Genomic DNA, 22,334 nt, shown 5'->3' with positions numbered 1-22,334 from the left:
TTGGTCCCTGGTATATTAGACCATGACATGGGCTGAAAAAATGAGGATTTGAAAAACTTTATTTTTTTGGCAAAATTGCAACATAAATTCCCTATCTGATCTTGTTTTAGCCGTATAAAAAACAAACAACCTGAAAAGATAATCATGAATGATAAAGAACTACAGCAATCAAAGGAAATAAAACATCTTGGTTTAGTAAGAACATCTCAAAATAAAGTGAATACTGATGATAGACTGAAATCTGCAAGACAAGCAATATATGGTATGTTAGGACCTGGACTACATGCTCGTAGAAGCTTATCCGCTTGGTGGCGCGCAATCTTTGGAAAACTTATGCCTTGCCCAGAGCCTTATATGGCATTGAAGTGTTAAAAGTTTCAAATACTGACATAGAAAAACTGGAAAGACAGCAACGTTTTATGATAAAACATTTCCAGGGACTACCGGAAAGAACAGCAACTGCAGGAGTACATGTCCTTGGTATAGAACCAATAGAATCTGTAATAGATAAGCGAAGATTCTCAGCATTTCTAAATATTGCTAGGCTGAAAGGTTCTGTGGAGTATAGCATCCTGTCAAGACAATTAATCATGAAAGCCGGTCATGGAAACTCCCTGGCAAACACAGTGACTGAATCTTTACAAAAGTACAGTCTGCCAGAGGCAAAAATTCTTTTTGATAATCCACCAAAAAAGGAACGTTGGAATTTAATGGTGAATACCGCAATTGACAAGTACTGGTATGGGATCAGCAACTTGCTCAGAAAACAACACTTAAGTTTCTCCAAATACAAGATAGACCCACTCAGAAACCACACAATATATGGAAATCCATCAAACCTGTTGACCATAAAGTACGACAGGCGGAACTGAAATCAAGATTGGCGACAGGTACCTATACTCTTCAAACAAATTCAGCAAAATTTAATAAGGCAGAACTATCCAGCATATGCATCTTGTGTAATCAAGAAGATGAAACAGTTGAACACTTCTTAACTAGATGTTCAAGCCTTGATACTGCCAGAACCAAAGGAATTGATCTACTACAGGAAATTCTGCAAGAAATGCATCCAGACAAGGTCTTATTACTTCATAATGCAAGAACATTAACACAAATGTTGGCGGACTGTACACATAGAAGCCTTAAGCCACACATCATGATGTCCAATAAGACCAAGATAAGGATTGAACGTGCAAGTCAATGTGCAATCCATTACCTCCATACAGACAGATTGCAAAAAATGCTTACAACTAGCCCACTTGTTAAACCCCTATCATTAAAACAGACCACTATAAAATAAACTAAGATAAAAATAAACAAAGACATTTCTTGAAAAAGACTATACATTCTGAAGGATTAGTGACATTAGGTCAGGATAAAATCTGTGTACAGTAACATAATTTAGTGTAATAAAGGCATGAGCATGAGGTATTGATGTTTTAACATCATATTCTGCTGGATTTTTATTCAAATTGGATATAACTCTCTTGAAGAGAGGTGCTTCAATCAATATTGGAGGAGTTTACCTGTGAAGAAGAAGAAGATCGCTCAATGTCCGTTGTCTGTCTGTCTGTAAGTTGTCTGTCAACATTCAGCTTGTGTATGCGATAGAGGCTGTATTTTTCAATTGATCTTAATGAAATTTGGTCAGAATGATTGCCTTGATGAAATCTAGGCCAAGTTCGAATATGGGTCATCTGGGGTCAAAAACTAGGTCACTAGGTCAAATCATCAAAAAACCTTGTGTATGCAATAGAGGCTGTATTTTTAGCTTGACTATTTGAAGAATAGGGGAGCTATCCTACTCGCCCCGGCATCGGCGTTAGCGTTAGCGTGGGCGTCACACAAATGTTAAAGTTTGCGTACCACCCCAAATATTTTCAAAGTCCATTGAGATATTGCTTTCATATATTGCATACTTGTTTACCATCATGACCCCAGTCTGTAAAAAGGAGGAGGCAACTCTATCAAGCATTTTGACTGAATTATGGCCCCTTTTCGACTTAGAATAAATGTTAAAGTTTGCTTACCACCCAAAATATATTCAAAGTCCATTGAGATATTGCTTTCATATTTTGCATACTTGTTTACCATCATGACCCCAGTCTGTAAAAGGGAGGAGGCAACTCTATCAAGCATTTTGACTGAATTATGGCCCCTTTTCGACTTAGAATAAATGTTAAAGTTTGCGTACCACCCCGAATATTTTCAGAGTCCATTGAGATATTGCTTTCATATTTTGCATACTTGTTTACCATCATGACCCCAGTCTGTAAAAAGGAGGAGGCAACTCTATCAAGCATTTTGACTGAATTATGGCCCCTTTTCGACTTAGAATAAATGTTAAAGTTTGCGTACCACCCCAAATATTTTTCAAAGTCCATTGAGATATTGCTTTCATATTTTGCATACTTGTTTACCATCATGACCCCAGTCTGTAAAAAGGAGGAGGCAACTCTATCAAGCATTTTGACTGAATTATGGCCCCTTTTCAACTTAGAATAAATGTTAAAGTTTGTGTACCACCCCAAATATTTTCAAAGTCCATTGAGGTATTGCTTTCATATTTTGCATACTTGCTTACCATCATGACCCCAGTCTGTAAAAAGGAGGAGGCAACACTATCAAGGAATTTGACTGAATTATGGCCCCTTTTTGACTTAGAATATGCTTATTGTAATGTTAAAGTTTTACTCATTGCTTATATTATACTATCAAGCACTGAGAATAGTCGAGCGCGCTGTCCACTGACAGCTCTTGTTCAATTTATCTTCATGAATTTTGGTCAGAATAGTAACCTTGATAAAATCTAGATCAAGTTGGAAAATGGGTCATCTGGGGTCAAAAACTAGGTCAAATCAAACAATAACCTTGTGTATGCGATAGAGGCTGTATTTTTCAATAAGTTCTCATGAATTTTGGTCAGAATGATAGCCTTGATGAAATCTAGGCCGATTTTGAAAATGGGTCATCTGGGGTTAAAAACTAGGTCACTAGGTCAAATCAAAGAAAAACCTTGTTTATATGCGATAGAGGCTGTATTTTTCAATTGATCTTCATTAAATTTGGTCAGAATGATTGCCTTTATGAAATCTAGGTAAAATTCCAATATGGGTCATCTGGGATCAAAAAGTAGGCCAATAGGTCAAATCAAAGGAAGACCTTGTGTATGCAATAGAGGCTGTATTTTTTAATTGATCTTAATGAAAGTAAGTCAGAATGATTGCCTTGATGAAATCTAGGTAGAGTTTGAGTATGGGTCATCTAGGGTTTAAAAGTAGGTCCATAAGTTAAATCAAAGAAAAACCTGGTGTTTGTGATAGAGGCTGTATTTTTCAACTGATATTCATGAAATTTTGTCAGAATGAAAGCTTTGATGAAATCTAGGTCAAGTTTGAATATGGGTCATCTGGGTTCAAAAACTAGGTCACTAGGTCAAATCATGGCAAAACCTGTGTATGCAATAGGGGCTGTATTTTATACTAGATTTTCATAAAATTTAGTCAGAATAGTTGCCTTGATGAAATCTAGGTCAAGTTCGAATATGGGTTGTCTGGGGTCAAAAACTAGGTCAAATCAAAGAAAAAACTTGTTAATGCGATAGAGGCTGTATTTTTAATTGATCTTCATGAAATTTGGTCAGAATGATAGCCTTGATGAAATCTATGTCAAGTTCGAATATGGGTCATTTGGGGTCAAAAACTAGGTCACTAGGTCAAATCAAAGAAAATACTTGTTATACTCAAGGTTTGCTCCAATTTTAATGATAATTGGTCAGAATATTTTTTTCCATGAAATCACTAGGTAAAACATGTTTATGGTAACTTCATTTAAGCAAAAACAGGAGTATGCAAAGAAAACAAAAAGAAAGTTTACATGCAACAGTAACAAAAGGGAAAGCAACTGAAACACTGATGAGCTATTCTGATGCAAACATATGCACATACAATGTAGCAAACAACAAAATGATAAATTGCATAACTATTAACTTCTTTGAAGCAAAAATAGGAGTGTGCAAAGAAAACAAAAAGAAAGTTCACATGCAGCAGTAACAAAAGGGAAAGCAACTGAAACACTGATGAGCATTCTATAAACAAGCAGAAATTGAAACAAGTACAGAATCACAAAACCTACTAAAAACACTAAAAAAGACACTAAAAAAGACACATAGAACATTTGCATTTGAAGCCACTAATCAGATGTCTGAACTCATTTGTTGTCCTCAGCTCGTTCGGGAGACTATTCCAGACCTGGGCAGCTTTAAACTGAAAGCGTTTCTTACCATATGTTTCAGTTGTAACCCTTGGAACTTCTAGCATCTTACATTCCTGAAAGAATAATATGACGAGTTAACAATATAAGTTCCTGTACTATATGGGTTCCCTAATTATAGCCATTCCTTCTTTAATACTGACCCCATTCCTCCCTCCCCACACCATTCCCCATTAAAAATGCCAGAATGCAAAATAAAGATTTCTGTATTATTTTTTTCAGATTTCTAATTTGTAAGGGAAAATGTGAAAAAGGTGCAAAGTTTCCAGCAGTTTAAGAAGACATTATCTTGAGCATTATGGCTAGGAATGTCGCACAGACTGTGGAACTGTTAAAAGAAAGTGTTGACTGTCTTCATGGTACCTGTATCTCGTTAACAAATACTGATAAAGGCCAGATCAGTGACGAATTAGGTGAAGACTGTATTGCAAAAGCAGCAGAACAGATTAATCAAATACACGAGAAGATTCTTAATATACAGCTTCAGGAAAGGACCAAAGTTGGGGTAAGTAATTTGAATAAATGAACTGCACCATTTCATTTTAGATAACTGTCAGTGCCCACTGGATTTATCTTAGAACAACTGGTTTTGTAAATGTTAAATATTATTTTGTTTGTAAGTCTGGAATGGGAATTGTACTTGTAGCTTTTGTGATGTCAGTAAGATAGGTGCTAAATTTATACTGTATATAAGTTTCTGCACCCAGCAAATATCTAGAACTTGGGGCAATCTTGTCCAGAGGCCATATATCAGAGGGGGAAAAAAAAAGTCTGAATATTTAGTTTCTTTTAATGTTTTGTTTTCTGTTTCTGTTTTAAGACACACAGACAGCTAAACATCTACAGTCATTAAAAATTGGTCTTGACTACCTTAATTACGAATCAGATCAAAGGCTTCATTATTTCTGTAACTAGGGTAGGGGGCGTCCGGGTAAATTCGGACATTTTTTAACAGTTCGACTTCGACAGGTTGCTGTGACGGTAATTTTGATTCGCTGCTTAACAAACCCAAGCAGTTAGGAGAAAAAATATCTACAGATGCGATATCCAATCATATTTAGGTTTGTGATCTGAAAATCTTGTCACACAATCGATTTCATTGGCCCTCCCCTCAGTCGGCATAACTTGGACGAGATAGGAAAATTTTTTACTATATCATTTCTGTATCGTGAAACAGGCCTACGTTACGATACCTGTATCGACAGACTATTGTATCGTGATACAGTTAATTTCAGTATATTGTTACACACTTACTAAATCCTTGAATTCATAATTCCCACAGCATGGCTTTTTATACGCCCAAAAGGACGTATTATGTTATGACGCTGGTGTCCGTCTGTCCGTCCGTCTGTCCGTTAGCAATTTCGTGTCCGCTCTGTAACTCTTGAACCCCTTGAAGGATTTCAAGGAAACTTGACACAAATGTTCACCACATGGAGACGACGTGCAGAGCGCATGTTTTGGATGTCTCGCTTCAAGGGCAAGGTCACACTTAGCAGTCAAAGGTCATATCAGTTTGTTTCGTGTCCGCTCTGTAACTCTTAAACCCCTTGAAGGATTTCAAGGAAACTTGACACAAATGTTCACCACACCGAGACGATGTGCAGAGCGCATGTTTTGGATGTCTCGCTTCAAGGTCAACGTCACACTTAGGAGCCAAAGGTCATATCAGTTTGTTTTTCGTGTCCGCTCTGTAACTCTTGAACCCCTTGAAGGATTTCAAAGAAACTTGACACAAATGTTCACCACACCAAGACGACGTGCAGAGCCCATGTTCCTGATGACTTGCTTCAAGGTCAAGGTCACACTTAGGGGTCAAAAGTCATATCAGTTTGTTTCGTGTCCGCTCTGTTACTCTTGAACTGCTGGAAGGATTTCAAAGAAACTTGGCAGAAATGTTCACCACATTGCAATGATGTGCAGAGCGCATGTTCCGGATGACTCACTTCAAGGTCAAGGTCACACTTAAGGGTCAAAGGCCATATATGACTTTGCTTTGTGTATATCGCTCTGCATTGCAGTGCTCTTGTTTTTATTTGGCAGATCTCTTTTTTGTACTTACAATAATTTTTTTTATGCCCCCGAAGGGAGGCATATAGTTTTTGAACCGTCTGTCGGTCTGTCAGTCTGTCCGCAATTTTCGTGTCCGGTCCATATCTTTGTCATCGATGGATGGATTTTCAAATAACTTGGCATGAATGTGTACCACAGTAAGACGACGTGTCGCACGCAAGACCCAGGTCCGTAGCTCAAAGGTCAAGGTCACACTTAGACATTAAAGGATAGTGCATTGATGGGCGTATCCGGTCCATATCTTTGTCATCGATGGATGGATTTTCAAATAACTTGGCATGAATGTGTACCACAGTAAGACGACGTGTCATGCGCAAGACCCAGGTCCGTAGCTCAAAGGTCAAGGTCACACTTAGACGTTAAAGGATAGTGCATTGATGGGCGTGTCCGGTCCATATCTTTGTCAACCATGGATGGATTTTCAAATAACTTGGCATGAATGTGTACCACAGTAAGACGACGTGTCGCGCGCAAGACTCAGGTCCGTAGCTCAAAGGTCAAGGTCACACTTAGACGTTAAAGGAAAGTGCATTGATGGGCGTGTCCGGTCCATATCTTTGTCATCGATGGATGGATTTTCAAATAACTTGGCATGAATGTGTACCACAGTAAGACGACGTGTCATGCGCAAGACCCAGGTCCGTAGCTCAAAGGTCAAGGTCACACTTAGACGTTAAAGGATAGTGCATTGATGGGCGTGTCCGGTCCATATCTTTGTCATCCATGGATGGATTTTCAAATAACTTGGCATGAATGTGTACCACAGTAAGACGACGTGTCGCGCGCAAGACCCAGGTCCGTAGCTCAAAGGTCAAGGTCACACTTAGACGTTAAAGGATAGTGCATTGATGGGCGTGTCCGGTCCATATCTTTGTCATCGATGGATGGATTTTCAAATAACTTGGCATGAATGTGTACCACAGTAAGACGACGTGTCATGCGCAAGACCCAGGTCCATAGCTCAAAGGTCCTAAACTCTAACATCGGCCATAACTATTCATTCAAAGTGCCATCGGGGGCATGTGTCATCCTATGGAGACAGCTCTTGTTTTGAATTACTTCCCTTTTATGTTACTATAAATAGCTTATTTTGAAACTTTTTTATTATTGGCCGTAGGGAAAAACCGAGACCACTTTTCTGTGGTACAATATGGATGGTAACTCCAATTTTAAGGTGTATTTTTACATACCTGTACCTGATAAGGATTTTTTTGTAGACTAAAAATATTTTTTTGGTGGACTTAGATTTGTTTTTTGAAGTTTTCCTTTTGTTGTTCCAGTCCTTTGGGGCTACAACAGTCAAGTTCTTAAAATTTTGCTCCCATCCTATGATGTAATCCTTCGGGCGTATATTGCCCCGCTTGGCGGCGCTCTTGTTTGATTTGTATATATCTAATTTCTATTTGAAAGCTTATAAATATAGATCAACAGCCAAGTTTTAAAACTGCTTTAAAAGTATCTTGCTCTATTTTGGATGCATAATCAATATATGGTAGAAAAAAGGAAGAAAATAACCTTCATAGTTGCAGAGTAAAGTTTTGATTAACAATTAAGTGAAAACTTGTGTTTCAGGTATCAAAGGAGAGGGTATCCAAAGAAATAGAAGCAATCGAAATTACTAGGAAAGAATTAAAGAGGCTTAAAGTAAAGCTCAGACAGAGTTTAAATGGTGATGAAACAGATTCTGATAATGATGTTATTGTATGTATAACACCATTGGAAAGTTTGACAAGAAATGCAGTTTTTGACAAAAAATCAATCAGTGAAGATGACTCAGATGTTACTGTTGACCTTGATAAAGATGAAGATCAAAGTTCAGAAGTTGTAAACAGTAACACAAAGCATGATGATTCAAAAGATATGTTTGATACGTCTAACATGTCCGGTGATTATTCGAACACAAATAACAATATGAAAAAAGTTGTTGAAAATGAGGAAGACTGGGATTCGGACAATACAGATGACCTTGAAAACTTTGATAACTTTGATCTTGATGATGTTGTCAGTTCTACTCCTGGTAAATTGGAAGGGATAAATCCTGATGCATCTAAAGCAAAGCAAGAGGTAAGAGACTGCAGAGCTTTCTGTAAACTTACAGGGAAGTATGATTTGGTCAAATTAGAGATTATTTTGTAAAAAAAATATTAAAACTAACAAGAAATTAGGTTAGCAATGACATAATTTAACATAAGAACTTAGGTTTCAAATACTACATGGAGATGGGAAGTGTTTATGTCTTTGCTAAAATTTGGGATGGAGAGGTGTAGAAAACATTGGGAAACATTGTGCCAATTATTGGATTGGAACATCACCAAATTTTGGCCTTGTGTTTTAGAGGTTCATAACCAGAGAGATTGCTGAGGTAGACAAATGACAAAGGTACTGTGTTTTTCATAAATGTTCTGTTACAAAATATTGGTAATAACTCCAGCTTTAAAGTTGTATTTTTGGTTTTGAATTTCAAGGTTTACATCAATTTTCAGGGCCCAAGCTTTTTTTTGAGAGAAAACGTTGACATACAATTGAAACAATAATTTTGGGTCAACTTTCTTTTCTTTCATCTATTAATTTTTCACTCTTTTACAGACAGAAAATACCAAAATCAAGCAGATCAAGCAAGTTGAGTCAGTTGTTGAAAACACATTGGATGATGCTGATGATTTATTTGAGGATGATGATTTTGGAGATGATGATTTTAACGATGACGTGCTTCAGGTTGGTATAGAATTATATGGGTTTTCAGTTATGTACAAGTTATATTTGACTTACTTCACTCATTGAGTATATTCTATTCATGACCAGTTTCATACTGTGTTTCAGAAATAATACATCCCCATCCGAGTGATTTTATCATTGAATAAAGGTGTTGTTGAAGAGTTAGATGTAGAGGAATTATGTTGCAATGTTGCAGCCCGTGTGATAAAGTGATATGCAACAACAAACTATGATTTCATTCAACAGGATATCACTGTTTGTGATATATTATTTTTATCTATAGAGGATGTTTCGTTCGTTTTAGTGTAAAATCAAAATATATTCACTTAGTGAACACTATGATGCAATATTTTCACAAGAAGCACAGCCGCGAGTAAGTTGTAAATTACGGTGTTCGTGAGTGAAATATATTTCGATCTTATACTGAAACAAACAAATTTTTAGTTTATTATGTCTCCCCCAGGAGACATATTGTTTTTGCCCTGTCCGTCCGTACGTCACACTTCATTTCCGAGCAATAACTGGAGAACCATATGACCTAGAACCTTCAAACTTCATAGGGTTGTAGGGCTGCTGGAGTAGACGACCCCTATTGTTTTTGGGGTCACTCCGTCAAAGGTCAAGGTCACTGGGGCCTGAACATTGAAAACCATTTCCGGTCAGTAACTTGAGAACCACTTGACCCAGAATGATGAAACTTCATAGGATGATTGATCATGCAGGGTAGATGACCCCTAACGATTTTACGGTCACTCTGTGAAAGGTCAAGGCCACAGGGGCCTGAACATGGAAAACCATTTCCAATCAATAACTTGAGAACCTCTCGCCCCAGAATGTTGAAACTTCATAGGATGATTGTTCATGCAGAGTAAATGACCCCTATTGTTTTTGGGGTCACTCCGTTAAAGGTCAAGGTCACAGGGGCCTGAACATTGATAACCAGTTCCGATCAATAACTTGAGAACCACTTGACCCAGAATGTTGAAACTTCATAGGATGATTGAACATGCAGAGTAGATGACCCCTATTGATTTTGGGGTCAGTCTATTAAAAGTCAAGGTCACAGTGGCCTGTTCATGTAAAATCATTTTTTGGAAATAACTTGAGAACCACTTTACCTACAATGTTGAAACTTAATAGGATGATTGGACATGCAGAGTAGATGACCCCTATTTATTTTGAGGTCACTTGATCAAAGGTCAAGGTCACAGGAGCCTGAACAGTGACTTGAGAACCACTAGACCAAGAGTGTCGAAATTTAGCGACATGCCAAGTAGATGATCCCTATTGCAGCCAACCATCAGTGTCTCTTTGACTTTCGCTCCTGACCACTATTGACTTCTTGCCTATAGGACTTTGCATTGGGGGAGACATGCGCTTTTTTACAAAAGCATTTTCTAGTTTTATGTATTTTTAATAGTTTAAATAAAATTATATCCAGTTTGTCCTCACAATGTCACGTGTATCGCATCATGACGTCATAATGTTGTGATGTCAGGATGTCTTTGTAGAAAAATTATAAATAGTTCTGTCACATTCCTGATTTCTTTTGAATTCTATTATGATAGAATGTACATATTTATGATCCTGTTAGTATTTTTGTACATCTATATCTTTACTGAAGTATATATTGCAAGAAATTTTCTTTTATCTATGATTCATATTATTTCGCATTTAAGTGTAGTTCTGTACCAGTGAAATATTCTCTTTTTGAAACAGTGAAAATATAAATTTTATTTCACTGATAAATTTCAGTATTTCACTGGAGAGCATAAAATAAAACACATTATGAAGCATAGCTATCTACATCCCTGATGACATCAGCCAAATATTTGCCCGTTTTGTCACTTTTTGTGTTGTATTTATTTTCAGTGTAATAAAATCTGTAAAAAGATCCCTTGGAAGCATAGAATGCAACCAAAAAAGAATAATAGCAGACTCAGTTTGATTGAGTCTGTTCATAAGAAGTAATAAAATGTGCAGCAGCAGCAACACCTGTAACGCCCCCAAGACTGTCTGGCTCTATGGTGTAGTTATTGTGACTTGGTACTGATAATAAACTCGGTCGGAATGATGATGAAGTTGACCACCTTTGAATTATTTGATTACAATCAGTATTTATATAATTGAACACGCCATCTAAAAGCAACCACTTGCAATACCAGCTGGTGTAAACACCTAAAACAATAGGTAAATGTTCTGTATAAATAAATGACTCGCATTTATCTGTTTAAAAAATATCCAAAATTACTGGGAAAGAGGATGTTTTTTTGTGCATGCTCACTGTTAACACATAAAGGCCTGACATTGGGTCACTTTTCATTACTTGATTGGGAATGGTTGTTGCAGGATTTTTGGGAAAGTTTCAATATAGTACTATGGAAATTTTTTTTATAATTGAACACTCCATCTAAATGCAACCACTTGCAACACCAACTGGTGTAAACAACAAAAACAATAGGTAAATATTCTGTATAAATCAATGACTTACATTTATCTGTTTAAAAAATATCCAAAATTTCTGGGGAAGAGGATGTTTTTTGTGCATGCTCACTGTTAACACATAAAGGCCTGACATTGGGTCACTTTTCATTACTTGATTGGGAATGGTTGTTGCAGGATTTTTGGGAAAGTTTCAATATAGTACTATGGAAAAAAAATTTGTAATTGACAAAGTGCTCAAATTTATCATCAGTCAACGTTAATACATACCCCTTTCAGGGCCTTACTTCGTGTGAGTTTGCTTACTAAATATAAATTTAGATTAAGTCAGTTTTTCAGTAAATGTTAAGCTTTATTTTGGTAAAAACCATTGATAAAAATTTGCAGAAATAAAAAAGTTACTTGTGAAAAACCTCATTTCTGTCTGAGTTTATATCATCAGTACCAGTACCAGTACGGTAACCAGTGACTTTTGGGTAAGGTCACACATTCAGTACTTATTTAATAAGAAACAAAGGACCATGTATGATATTAAGGGGTGTTTTGGGCCCCCAATCCAATTTTGTTTTTGAATGCATCATTAGATTATAAAATATGTCTATTTTATTGATTTAGTTGCCAAATATCTGAATAAAGTCAGTATTTTTTAAAAAATACTGATTTATACATGCATGCGTCCAAGTGTGTGAATATTTGGTTTATGAGGGGGTATGCTTAAAAAGTGCCATACTGAAGTTATTATTTACTTAAATTAGAACTTGACCTGATCATTCATTGCTAATTCAGTGTACAATTCATTTTGACATTTAATACCCATTATAATACTTGAATAAGAAAAACAATATAAAGGGAGATAACTCTTCTTTACTCAAAACAGCTGAAAAGTAAGGTAAAAATTGTATTTTCTCAATTTTCCAAAATAAAGACACATCAAGAAATGTTTATTGTTTTATATCTATTTTATCTTATTTTGTAAGTTTATAACTTGTCATGGTTACAAATCTAATTACTTGTTACCATGGTAACAGATTGATTTTTAGCTCACCTGTCACAAAGTGACAAGGTGAGCTTTTGTGATCGTGCGGTGTCCGTCGTCCGTCCGTCAGTCCGTCCGTGCGTGCGTGCGTGCGTCCGTAAACTTTTGCTTGTGACCACTCTAGAGGTCACATTTTTCATGGGATCTTTATGAAAGTTGGTCAGAATGTTTATCTTGATGATATCTAGGTCAAGTTCGAAACTGGGTCAGGTGCCGTCAAAAACTAGGTCAGTAGGTCTAAAAATAGAAAAACCTTGTGACCTCTCTAGAGGCCATATATTTCAAAAGATTTTCATGAAAATTGGTCAGAATGTTCACCTTGATGATATCTAGGTCAAGTTTGAAACTGGGTCACGTGCCTTCAAAATCTAGGTCAGTAGGTTAAATAATAGAAAAACCTTGTGACCTCTCTAAAGGCCATATTTTTCGTGGGATCTGTATGAAAGTTGGTCTGAATGTTCATCTTGTTGATATCTAAGCCAAGTTCGAAACTGGGTCACGTGCGGTCAAAAACTAGGTCAGTAGGTCTAAAAATAGAAAAACCTTGTGACCTCTCTAGAGGCCATATATTTCATGAGATCTTCATGAAAATTGGTCAGATTGTTCACCTTGATGATATCTAGGTCAGGTTCAAAAGTGGGTCACATGCCATCAAAAACTAGGTCAGTAGGTCAAATAATAGAAAAACCTTGTGACCTCTCTAGAGGCCATATTTTTCATGGGATCTGTATGAAACTTGGTCTGAATGTTCACCTTGATGATATCTAGATCAAGTTTGAAAGTGGGTTACGTGCCTTCAAAAACTAGGTCAGTAGGTCAAATAATAGAAAAACCTTGTGACCTCTCTAAAGGCCATATTTTTCATGGGATCTGTATGAAAATTGGTCTGAATGTTCATCTTGATGATATTTAGGTCAAGTTTGAAACAGGGTCATGTGCGGTCTAAAACTAGGTCAGTAGGTCTAAAAATAGAAAAACCTTGTGACCTCTCTAGAGGCCATACTTTTGAATAGATCTCCATAGAAATTGGTCAGAATGTTCACCTTGATGATATCTAGGTCAAGTTTGAAACTGGGTCACGTGCCATAAAAAACTAGGTCAGTAGGTCAAATAATAAAAAAAACATTATGACCTCTCTAGAGGCCATACTTTTCATGGGATCTGTATGAAAGTTGGTCTGAATGTTCATCTTGATGATATCTAGGTCAAATTGAAACTGGGTCAACTGCGGTCAAAAACTAGGTCAGTAGGTCTAAAATTATTAAAATCTTTTGACCTCTCTAGAGGCCATATTTTTCAATGGATGTTCATGAAAATTGATCTGAATGTTCACCTTGATGATATCTAGGTCAAGTTTCGAAACTGGGTCACGTGCGGTCAAAAACTAGGCCAGTAGGTATAAAAATAGAAAAACCTTGTGACCTCTCTAGAGGCCATATTTTTCATGAGATCTTCATGAAAATTAGTGAGAATATTCACCTTGATGATATCTAGGTAAAGTTTAAAACAGGGTCAGGTACCTTCGAAAACTAGGTCAACAGGTCAAATAATAGAAAAACCTTGTGACCTCTCTAGAGACCATATTTTTCAATGGATCTTCATGAAAATTGGTCAGAATTTTTATCTTGATAATATCTAGGTCAAGTTCAAAACTGGGTCACATGAGCTCAAAAACTAGGTCACTATGTCAAATAATAGAAAAAACGACGTCATACTCAAAACTGGGTCATGTGGGAAGAGGTGAGCGATTCAGGACCATCATGGTCCTCTTGTTTTATGCATTGTTTCTTAAAGGCATCCATTATTTCTCCTCAAATGCTTGTAAATGACCTTATCAGATCAGTGTAAAACAAACAGCAGGTTGACCTGATACTATAAGATTTTCAGTAAAGCATTTGATAAAGTGAGCCATGAGAGAAGTGTAAGCTGGACTTGGATATGGAATTCAGTTCTTCCAAGTGTCAAGTTATCCGCGTCAAAAGAAGGAAATATCCTATTCCCTCATAATACCACCTGCATAATACATTACTAGAATATGTCGCCTCAACAGAATACCTTGTCGTGGATATCTCAAATGATCTGTCGTGGGACGCCAATATAAATAGGTCAACCAAAAGGACAAATCAAACTCCATGGCATATCAGACCCTCGTCAGACCACAGCTGGAATATAGTTCCGAAGTATTGTCTCCATACACACAAACCAAAATAGACCAAAGTAGAAGCGGTCTGAAGACGGGCAGCACGTTGGGCTATGTCTGACTTTGGCCGCAACTCCACTGTCACTGACATGCTATAAAGTCTAAAAATTCCGCAGGCTAGATCTCCGGCGCCTTAACACCCGACTCTCTCTAATGTATAAAATCTCAAATCAACTGGTTGCATTCCCCATGGAAGATTATCTCATCCCCTTAACAAGGCAATAACGCCATTATCATTAGCTGTCTTACAGGGTAATCTCTGTCACCACTGACAACCTCGAATATTCCTTTTTCCCCAGGACTATAGCCCTGTGGAATAATCTTCCACCTGACATTCCCTACCTTCCAACCCTTGAGCAGTTCAATGCTGCTGTTTGCAACATTGAACACACTTCACCATAACCTTGCTCTTCATCCCTGTTTTTATTTTTTTAATCACTAACAAATGTTTCTTTCCCTTTTATTTGGCTCGATTTTCTTTTATTTTCTACTAACAGATTTTTTTTGGGCTTGACGCGCACGGAAGTGTCTACGTCCCTGTAAAGGGTTGGTCAGTATCGGGAGATAGATAGTGTCGGAAAATAGTTTGTATGAGCGGTTAGAACAGGACCTGACAAAAAATATGAAAGGAGTTCATGTGACTTTAGCCCAAATTCGCTCAAAACACAAATCCAAGGGTACAACAAGATCTTACATAACAATTTTAACTTTTCAAAACAGACATAATTAAACAATCCAAGCCCTTTGCGCTGTGTAGTTTTATAAAATGAAAAATAAGACAGGAAATGTTTACAATATTAGTAACAAAGTACGAAATATATTTTGTTTTCTGTCTATTATACATTGTAACTCAATAATTTACTATGAACTATCTAGCAAACATACATAAACAATATGAGATTGAAACACATCACTTAAACACTTGACCCAGCTTGTGGTGTAAAAGAGCAAAATTATGTACATTACCATTTACTTCCTGTTGCAATTCACGTTTAAAATAAGTGGTTGAAACTAGATGATTTGCTTTTTATATAGCAGTTTCACTCATTTGATGATCATCAATTAAGATCAGATTAAGTTTCATATATACATGATTTTTGAAACTTTGTTTTATGTTGAAAGGCTTTCCTAACTGGATACCTGGCCTTGTTGTTACTGACATACATTGAATCCCACCAGGATTGTATTAATTCTTTAATCTATTATTTAGCATTTCAATAATTAATATGATGTGTAAAAGATAAAACGAAAATGTTTATTCCCATCCCAACGCGTAAGTATTTCAATTTATTTTTAAGTATATTTAATTGTTCAAATTTCTTCTTCTTAGAATACCACACTTGTCTTCCTTGTACTATTTGTCATTCTTACAGACAATTAGTCCATACGGACATTTGATATAGGGATAGGACACCAGCACTTGAGCTGCATTGTGTTTAAAAGCCGTCTTCTTAGAATACCTCACTTGTCTTCCTTGTTGTACTATTTGTCATCCATACGGACATTTGGAATAGGGATAGGACACCAGCACTTGAGATGCATTGTGTTTAAACGCCGTTACTTCCAGTTAATGATCACGAATTTTTCGAAAGAAGAAATCCAAATTTAGTGGATTGTTCTCGATCATTTAAAGTCAATTGAGATGATTGTTTTCCCTTGAACGGAACAAGGAACTTCTAAATCACGTATTGGCTCTTGAGGCATCGCATGTTGTAAACTATTTTAATATCTTTTTCCTGATATAGATGCAGAAGAATTTTCGGAAGTAAACTAGTTAAATACTTATTAAAAGTCTGATTTGTAATTGTTGCTGACACCACTTGATTATTTATAATATTATTTACTTTTGTTTAAACTGTTACGCCCCGAAATACATTTTTATAACACCGGTCATTTCGTTTTTCAATCATTTGAAACTATCTTAGCGATGTCTGTATCTTGATGGCCAGTGGAGTGCCTAATGGCAAAACATTTGGAATGTGAAATGTTTTCTACAGGCAAAAAGTTATCTACATGTACAATGTATATATGAAGAGATTTTACATACTTTGTTATTTTACTCTGACATCATTCTGTGATAGCATATTGCATCAATAATAAATCACACGTTATCCTTATTTTCGACCAGGAGTATACTTCATACTATCGTGGCTGAAACCAACTTCTTACCAATCAACCAAGGACATCTGCCAAAGTACTGTGTTAAGAGGCTTTAGGGTATGGCTTATCAAAAGCGCTGCCTTTCTAATTTAGTACAGTTTTCCAGATTTATTGCATACAAAATATAAATAAGGACTTTCTTTTTGTTTGTTAATTAATTATGAAGCAACAAAGAAAGAAAGAAAGCAAGAGGGTCATGATGACCCTGTATCGCTCACCTGAGTATATTGAACCCCATGTTTCAAACTGATGCTAAAATATTAGAAAGTAGATCAGTAGGTCACATTTAAGGTCACTGAAAGACAGTTTAAAGATTGGTATGCAAAACTGTACATGTCATCCAAATTTCAAGGCTGGATCTTAAACTGGAGTGGTCACAAGCAAAAGTTTACGCATGGACACACGGACGATGTAGACCTACTGACCTAGTTTTTGACCGCAGTTGACTCAGTTTCGAACTTGACTTAGACATCATCAAGATGAATATTCAGACCAACTTTCATACAGATCCCATGAAAAATATCGCCTCTAGAGAGGTCATAAAGTTTTTCTATTATTTGATCCACTATTTAGTGGATTTATCTAGTTTTTGATGGCACATGACCTCGTTTTGAACTTGAACTAGATATCATCAAAGTGAACATTCTGACCAATTTTCATGAAGATGCATTGAAACGTATGGACTTAAGGTTTTTCTATTTTTAGACCTACTGATCTAGTTGTACCCCCCAACAACAAAGTTGTAAGGGGGGGTATACTGGTTTCAGGTTGTCTGTCCGTCTAGCCGTCTGTCCGTCTGTCCGTAGACGCAATCTTGTGCGCACCATCTCTCCTTATCCCCATGACAGAATTTAATGAAACTTCACACAAGTGATCAGTACCAACAGTAGTTGTGCATGGGGCATGTTAGGTTCTTTTAGAAAAAAAAATTGCAGAGTTATGGGACTTTGTTTTTTGTTACTATACTATATACATAGACACAATCTTGTGCGCACCATCTCTCCTCATCCCCTTGACACAATTTAATGAAACTTCACACAAGTGATCAGTACCAACAGTAGTTGTGCATGGGGCATGTTAGGTTCTTTTAGAAAAAAATTTTGCAGAGTTATGGGACTTTGTTTTTTTTGTTACTATACTATATACATAGACACAATCTTGTGCGCACCATCTCTCCTCATCCCCTTGACACAATTTAATGGAACTTCACACAAGTGATCAGTAACAACAGTAGTTGTGCATGGGGCATGTTAGGTTCTTTCAGCGACAAAAATTGCAGAGTTATGAGACTTTGTTTCTTGTTAACATACTATGTACATACAGTCTGCATATGCAATCTTGTGCATGCCTAATCTACCAAACCCTTACACACAATTTAATGAAACTTCACACAAGTGATCAGTACCAACCCTAGTTGTGCATGGTGCATGTTACATTCTTTTAGATAAATATTCTGCATAGTTATGGGACTTTGTTTTTTGTTACTATACTGTATACATACAGTCTATATACATACAGTCCACATAATTATGCAGTCTTGTGTGCGTCAAATTGCAATGTACTGTGTCAGTGCATGCGGGGGGTACATTCATCACCTTTAGTGATAGCTCTAGTTTTTGATCGCACGCGACCCAGTTTCAAACGAAATCACTTCCGCATGACGTCACAAGATGTTTTACTTACCTTTACGCCAAGCCCTTCAAATAAAGCAAGAGTTTCGTCCCTTTATATGGCTATTTATAGAGTAAAAATGTTCGGAAAAAATACCATATTTGTTCAAAATTTACTACGAGCGCACCTTAGAACAATTTTCTTTCATGTATCATTCTACGTGTTTTTGTAATCCTCAACACATATCCAAAAACTAAAATTGTTCTCCCCTGCGCTCGTATCGTACTTTGTTGATAAAGTGCATGAAAACATCTAAAAATGTACAAAATCTGTGTTGATGACATGAAACTAGACCATGGATCATGACTTTTAACGCAAAACTGATACATTTTTTCTTCAAAAAATGCAAGATTAAGCCTTTATCTTTCAAATAATCCATATCGTTGAGATGTATTTTTACTTTCATTTTCTTCGAAATTTGGGGGCTAAAACTGTGCCTTATCATACATGGTCCTTTGTGTTATATTATAACTTCGTTTCAAAAGGCTGGTATGTGTGTTTAGATTTCATTAAAAATTTTACAGGAGCTGGATGCGGCGGAAAAAAGTTACACAGATAATTGTGACAGTACTCCACCAGATGTTGAGATCATAGAAAATGATGATGGTGAGTGTTTACAGAAATCTTTCTGACTGGAAATAATTATTATATTACTATATTTGAGTTGCACTTGTCCATACATCAATTGTGCCCTCTATATCTTTTTAACCAGTAAGAAGATTTTCATAAAACACAGTGAATCATCTCATCAAAGTGATATGCAGAGCATACAGTACAAGGTCTATATAATATAATTATATGTCTCCTGTCTACAAGCAACTCTTGTTAAATGTCTGTTGGTTAGTTACGGTAACATACAATTTCTTTTGCTATTTTGGTCTTTTCTTTTCCTATTTTTTAATGAACCTGTATCACAACTGTATCACAAAATGAATGTGATATGGCTGGATATTGCTTATCAATTCATCTTACTGTTTAAAGGCACCAGCCTCCAGATCATTTGAAAAAAAAAGTGTTTTTTCTAAATACATTGTATCTTGAAATTAATGCTGTATTTCTGAAGAATGCTTTGAAACTTAATTATTGACAGAATGTACTGGTACTGATGATAAACCCGGACAGATGATAAAGTCAACCACCTTGGAAATATTTGATTGCAATCGGTTATTTTTAAAATTGAATACACCATCTAATAGTTTCCATTTACAACACCAACTGGGGTAAAGGGGTAAATAAAACAAAATTGGTAAATATTCTGTATAAATAAATGACTTACATTTATCTGTATAAAAAATATTTATTCAAAATTAATGGGGAAGAGGGTGTTTTTTTGCGCATGCTCACTGTCGCCACATAAAGGCCTGACATTGGGTCACTTTTCATTACTTGATCAGGAATGACTGTTGCAGCTTTTTTGGGAAAGTTTCAATATAATTCTACAAATTCTAATTTTAAAATTTTGTAAATGACAAAGTGTTCGAATTTATCATCAGTCAACCTGCTTACAGTCCCCATTTTACTAACCCCTTTCAGGGCCTCACTTTGTGTGAGTTTGTTAACTAAATATAAATTTGAATTCTATAAAGTTTTCAGCAAATGTTAAGCTTTATTTTGATACCTGCTATTGATTACAAATTGAAATAAAAAAGTTACAGGTAAAAACCTCATTTTCTGTTCGAGTTTATCATCAGTACCAGTATGTTATGGAAACACAAAAATTTGTTGTTTTTTGGGGGGCCTCCGTGGCCGAGTGGTTAAGGTCGTTTACTTCAAATCACTTGCCCCTCATCGATGTGGGTTCAAGCCTCACTCGGGGCGTTGAATTCTTCATGTTGTTTTTTGCTACTTTTTATGATGAAAATTGAAAAGCTTTTGTAACGATTTACTTGCTTGCCTCTATTCTAAATATATACATATGCACACTCCATGTACTGTGAAATCATTAATAGTTGCGGAGGACTAAATTTGAAAAGTTGAATTCCACAAATTCATATCCCATTGAAATTGTCATTTTGACCAAAACCACGAATTTCATGCCCTGAATATTAAATGAAGTTAGTATCTTAAATTAGTATCTTTTTAAACTACTGGAAAGATTTTTATATGAATAGCTTCAGTTATGAATCTCATCAAGAGGTCATGCATAGTTACAATTTTATACTAAACAATTAGATACAAAAAAGGGCTGAAAGTCCAGTAAACCCTTTTGGAGATAGCAGGGCAGAAAAAATAAAGTCATTGGGAAAAGTTCAAGGTCATTGTCATAGACAATGTGATGTGAAAAGAAAAGAAGTGGATTTAGGGATTTGCTGTGACCCAGTCTCTTTAATTACATTTCAGATGAGGAAAATCAGCCACAAGATAAGAAATACTTGCAAGTTCTAAAACAGTACTTTGGATACTCAAAGTTTAGACCGTAAGTATAACAGTTTCTGATAGCTTGTTTTGTGGCTTTAAGTTTTCATGTCACCAGAACATAACTTGCTTCTTATAATAAGATGAGCTATTATGACAGCTCCATGTATGTCTTCCAACATTTTCTCTGAAAACCAGTTTCGAAATGTGTCTTTGGTAACCCTTAACTAGAACTGTTGAAAAGTCTTGATTCAGAAACAAAGGTCATTCTGGGATTGCACATTTTGCCAATAAAGCTATAAGAACAACTTTTAAAAAGCTCTCAATCAGCAAGCTTGCTTTCAATGAGCAGCACCATGAGAAACCGTTAGCGGACAGCTTGTATCCTCACCAGACTGTGCGGATTCGCAGGGTGGTCTAGATCCATGCTGGTCACAAAGCCACTATGTTAATGTATTTCTCATGTATTTGAGTATCCATTATGAGAAGAAACGTTGGATGTTAGTAGATTTTCTGCTCAGCAAAGAGTTGTCTCACCTGTGCTGCTTGTGTGAATCTAATTCCAGCAAAACAAAGGAAGTAGAAGTTTGAACTTGGCAGCAAATGACTAGCATTTTTGTTTTGGTTTTGAGAACAAACAAAGTGTGTGTAGAAAACACTTAAAATATGCTTCATGTATTCAATAAGCATCTGCTGAAAATTGTTTTAAAGCCTCAATACATATAAATCCACTTTTGAAACTTCAGATTTTGGTCTTAAAAGAACATTATGAATATGTAGGGCTTAAGTGTATGAAAACTGTAAAATTGGGATCTTAACACCTGAAACAATTATTGAAATAAAAAATTAGATATGACCTCTGATGGCCCAAACATGAGAAAATCATATGGTACATATGCAAGTGTAAAATCTCAACCTCTCTCAATGTAACAATGTCATTAAATATTGGATTATTTGTTTTTTAGGATGCAGTGGAAAATATTACACTCAGTGATGCTGGAGAAGAGAGATAATTGTGTTATCATGGCAACAGGTAAATCCATTCAAGTACATTTACAAACCAAACATGTTTACTTTGTTTAACTTTATACAGCTGTTACGTTAAAGATTTCCGTGAATCTTTTGATCCCTGGGGGTCACAATAAACTTAAGTTCAAATTCTTCCTGTTGTCATATGAGATACAAATTACAATCACTTTACCAGACATTGCTCATGAAAAGGTTGGTTTGTGATTTGACTTAGGAACATTTGCTGTACTAAATAGCAATGAAAGTTTGTTGAAGATTTTGTTGTTTAAAACATTTTTTAACTTGGAAAGTATGCGATTTGGTTAAATAAAAGAAAAAATGGAGGATAAGTTATGATTCTTACTTTATGTAGTTTTTAATTGGGTCTAAAATACATTGGCT

General features: G+C 36.0%; 1 protein-coding gene across 3 annotated transcripts in view; it reads left to right on the top strand.

Annotated features, from left to right (window-relative positions):
- LOC123530778 (bifunctional 3'-5' exonuclease/ATP-dependent helicase WRN-like) overlaps positions 1-22,334 on the top strand; it is a 108,185-nt gene that overhangs the window by 15,709 nt on the left and 70,142 nt on the right. For 2 of the 3 annotated variants that reach the window (XM_053518655.1, XM_053518656.1), the window contains exons 2-7: positions 4,495-4,777; positions 7,918-8,409; positions 8,932-9,060; positions 19,094-19,175; positions 20,910-20,985; positions 21,890-21,957. In XM_053518655.1, coding sequence (XP_053374630.1) covers positions 4,571-4,777; positions 7,918-8,409; positions 8,932-9,060; positions 19,094-19,175; positions 20,910-20,985; positions 21,890-21,957 — 1,054 coding nt within the window. In that variant the 5' untranslated portion in view covers positions 4,495-4,570. Of the gene's footprint in view, positions 1-1,392; positions 1,573-4,494; positions 4,778-7,917; positions 8,410-8,931; positions 9,061-19,093; positions 19,176-20,909; positions 20,986-21,889; positions 21,958-22,334 lie in introns of those variants that run through there. The other variant, XM_053518654.1, reaches the window with a different exon arrangement.

This window comes from Mercenaria mercenaria, chromosome 11 (assembly GCF_021730395.1).
Source record: "Mercenaria mercenaria strain notata chromosome 11, MADL_Memer_1, whole genome shotgun sequence".
NCBI lineage: Eukaryota > Metazoa > Mollusca > Bivalvia > Venerida > Veneridae > Mercenaria > Mercenaria mercenaria.
This window is presented reverse-complemented; position numbering and strand designations above follow the sequence as displayed.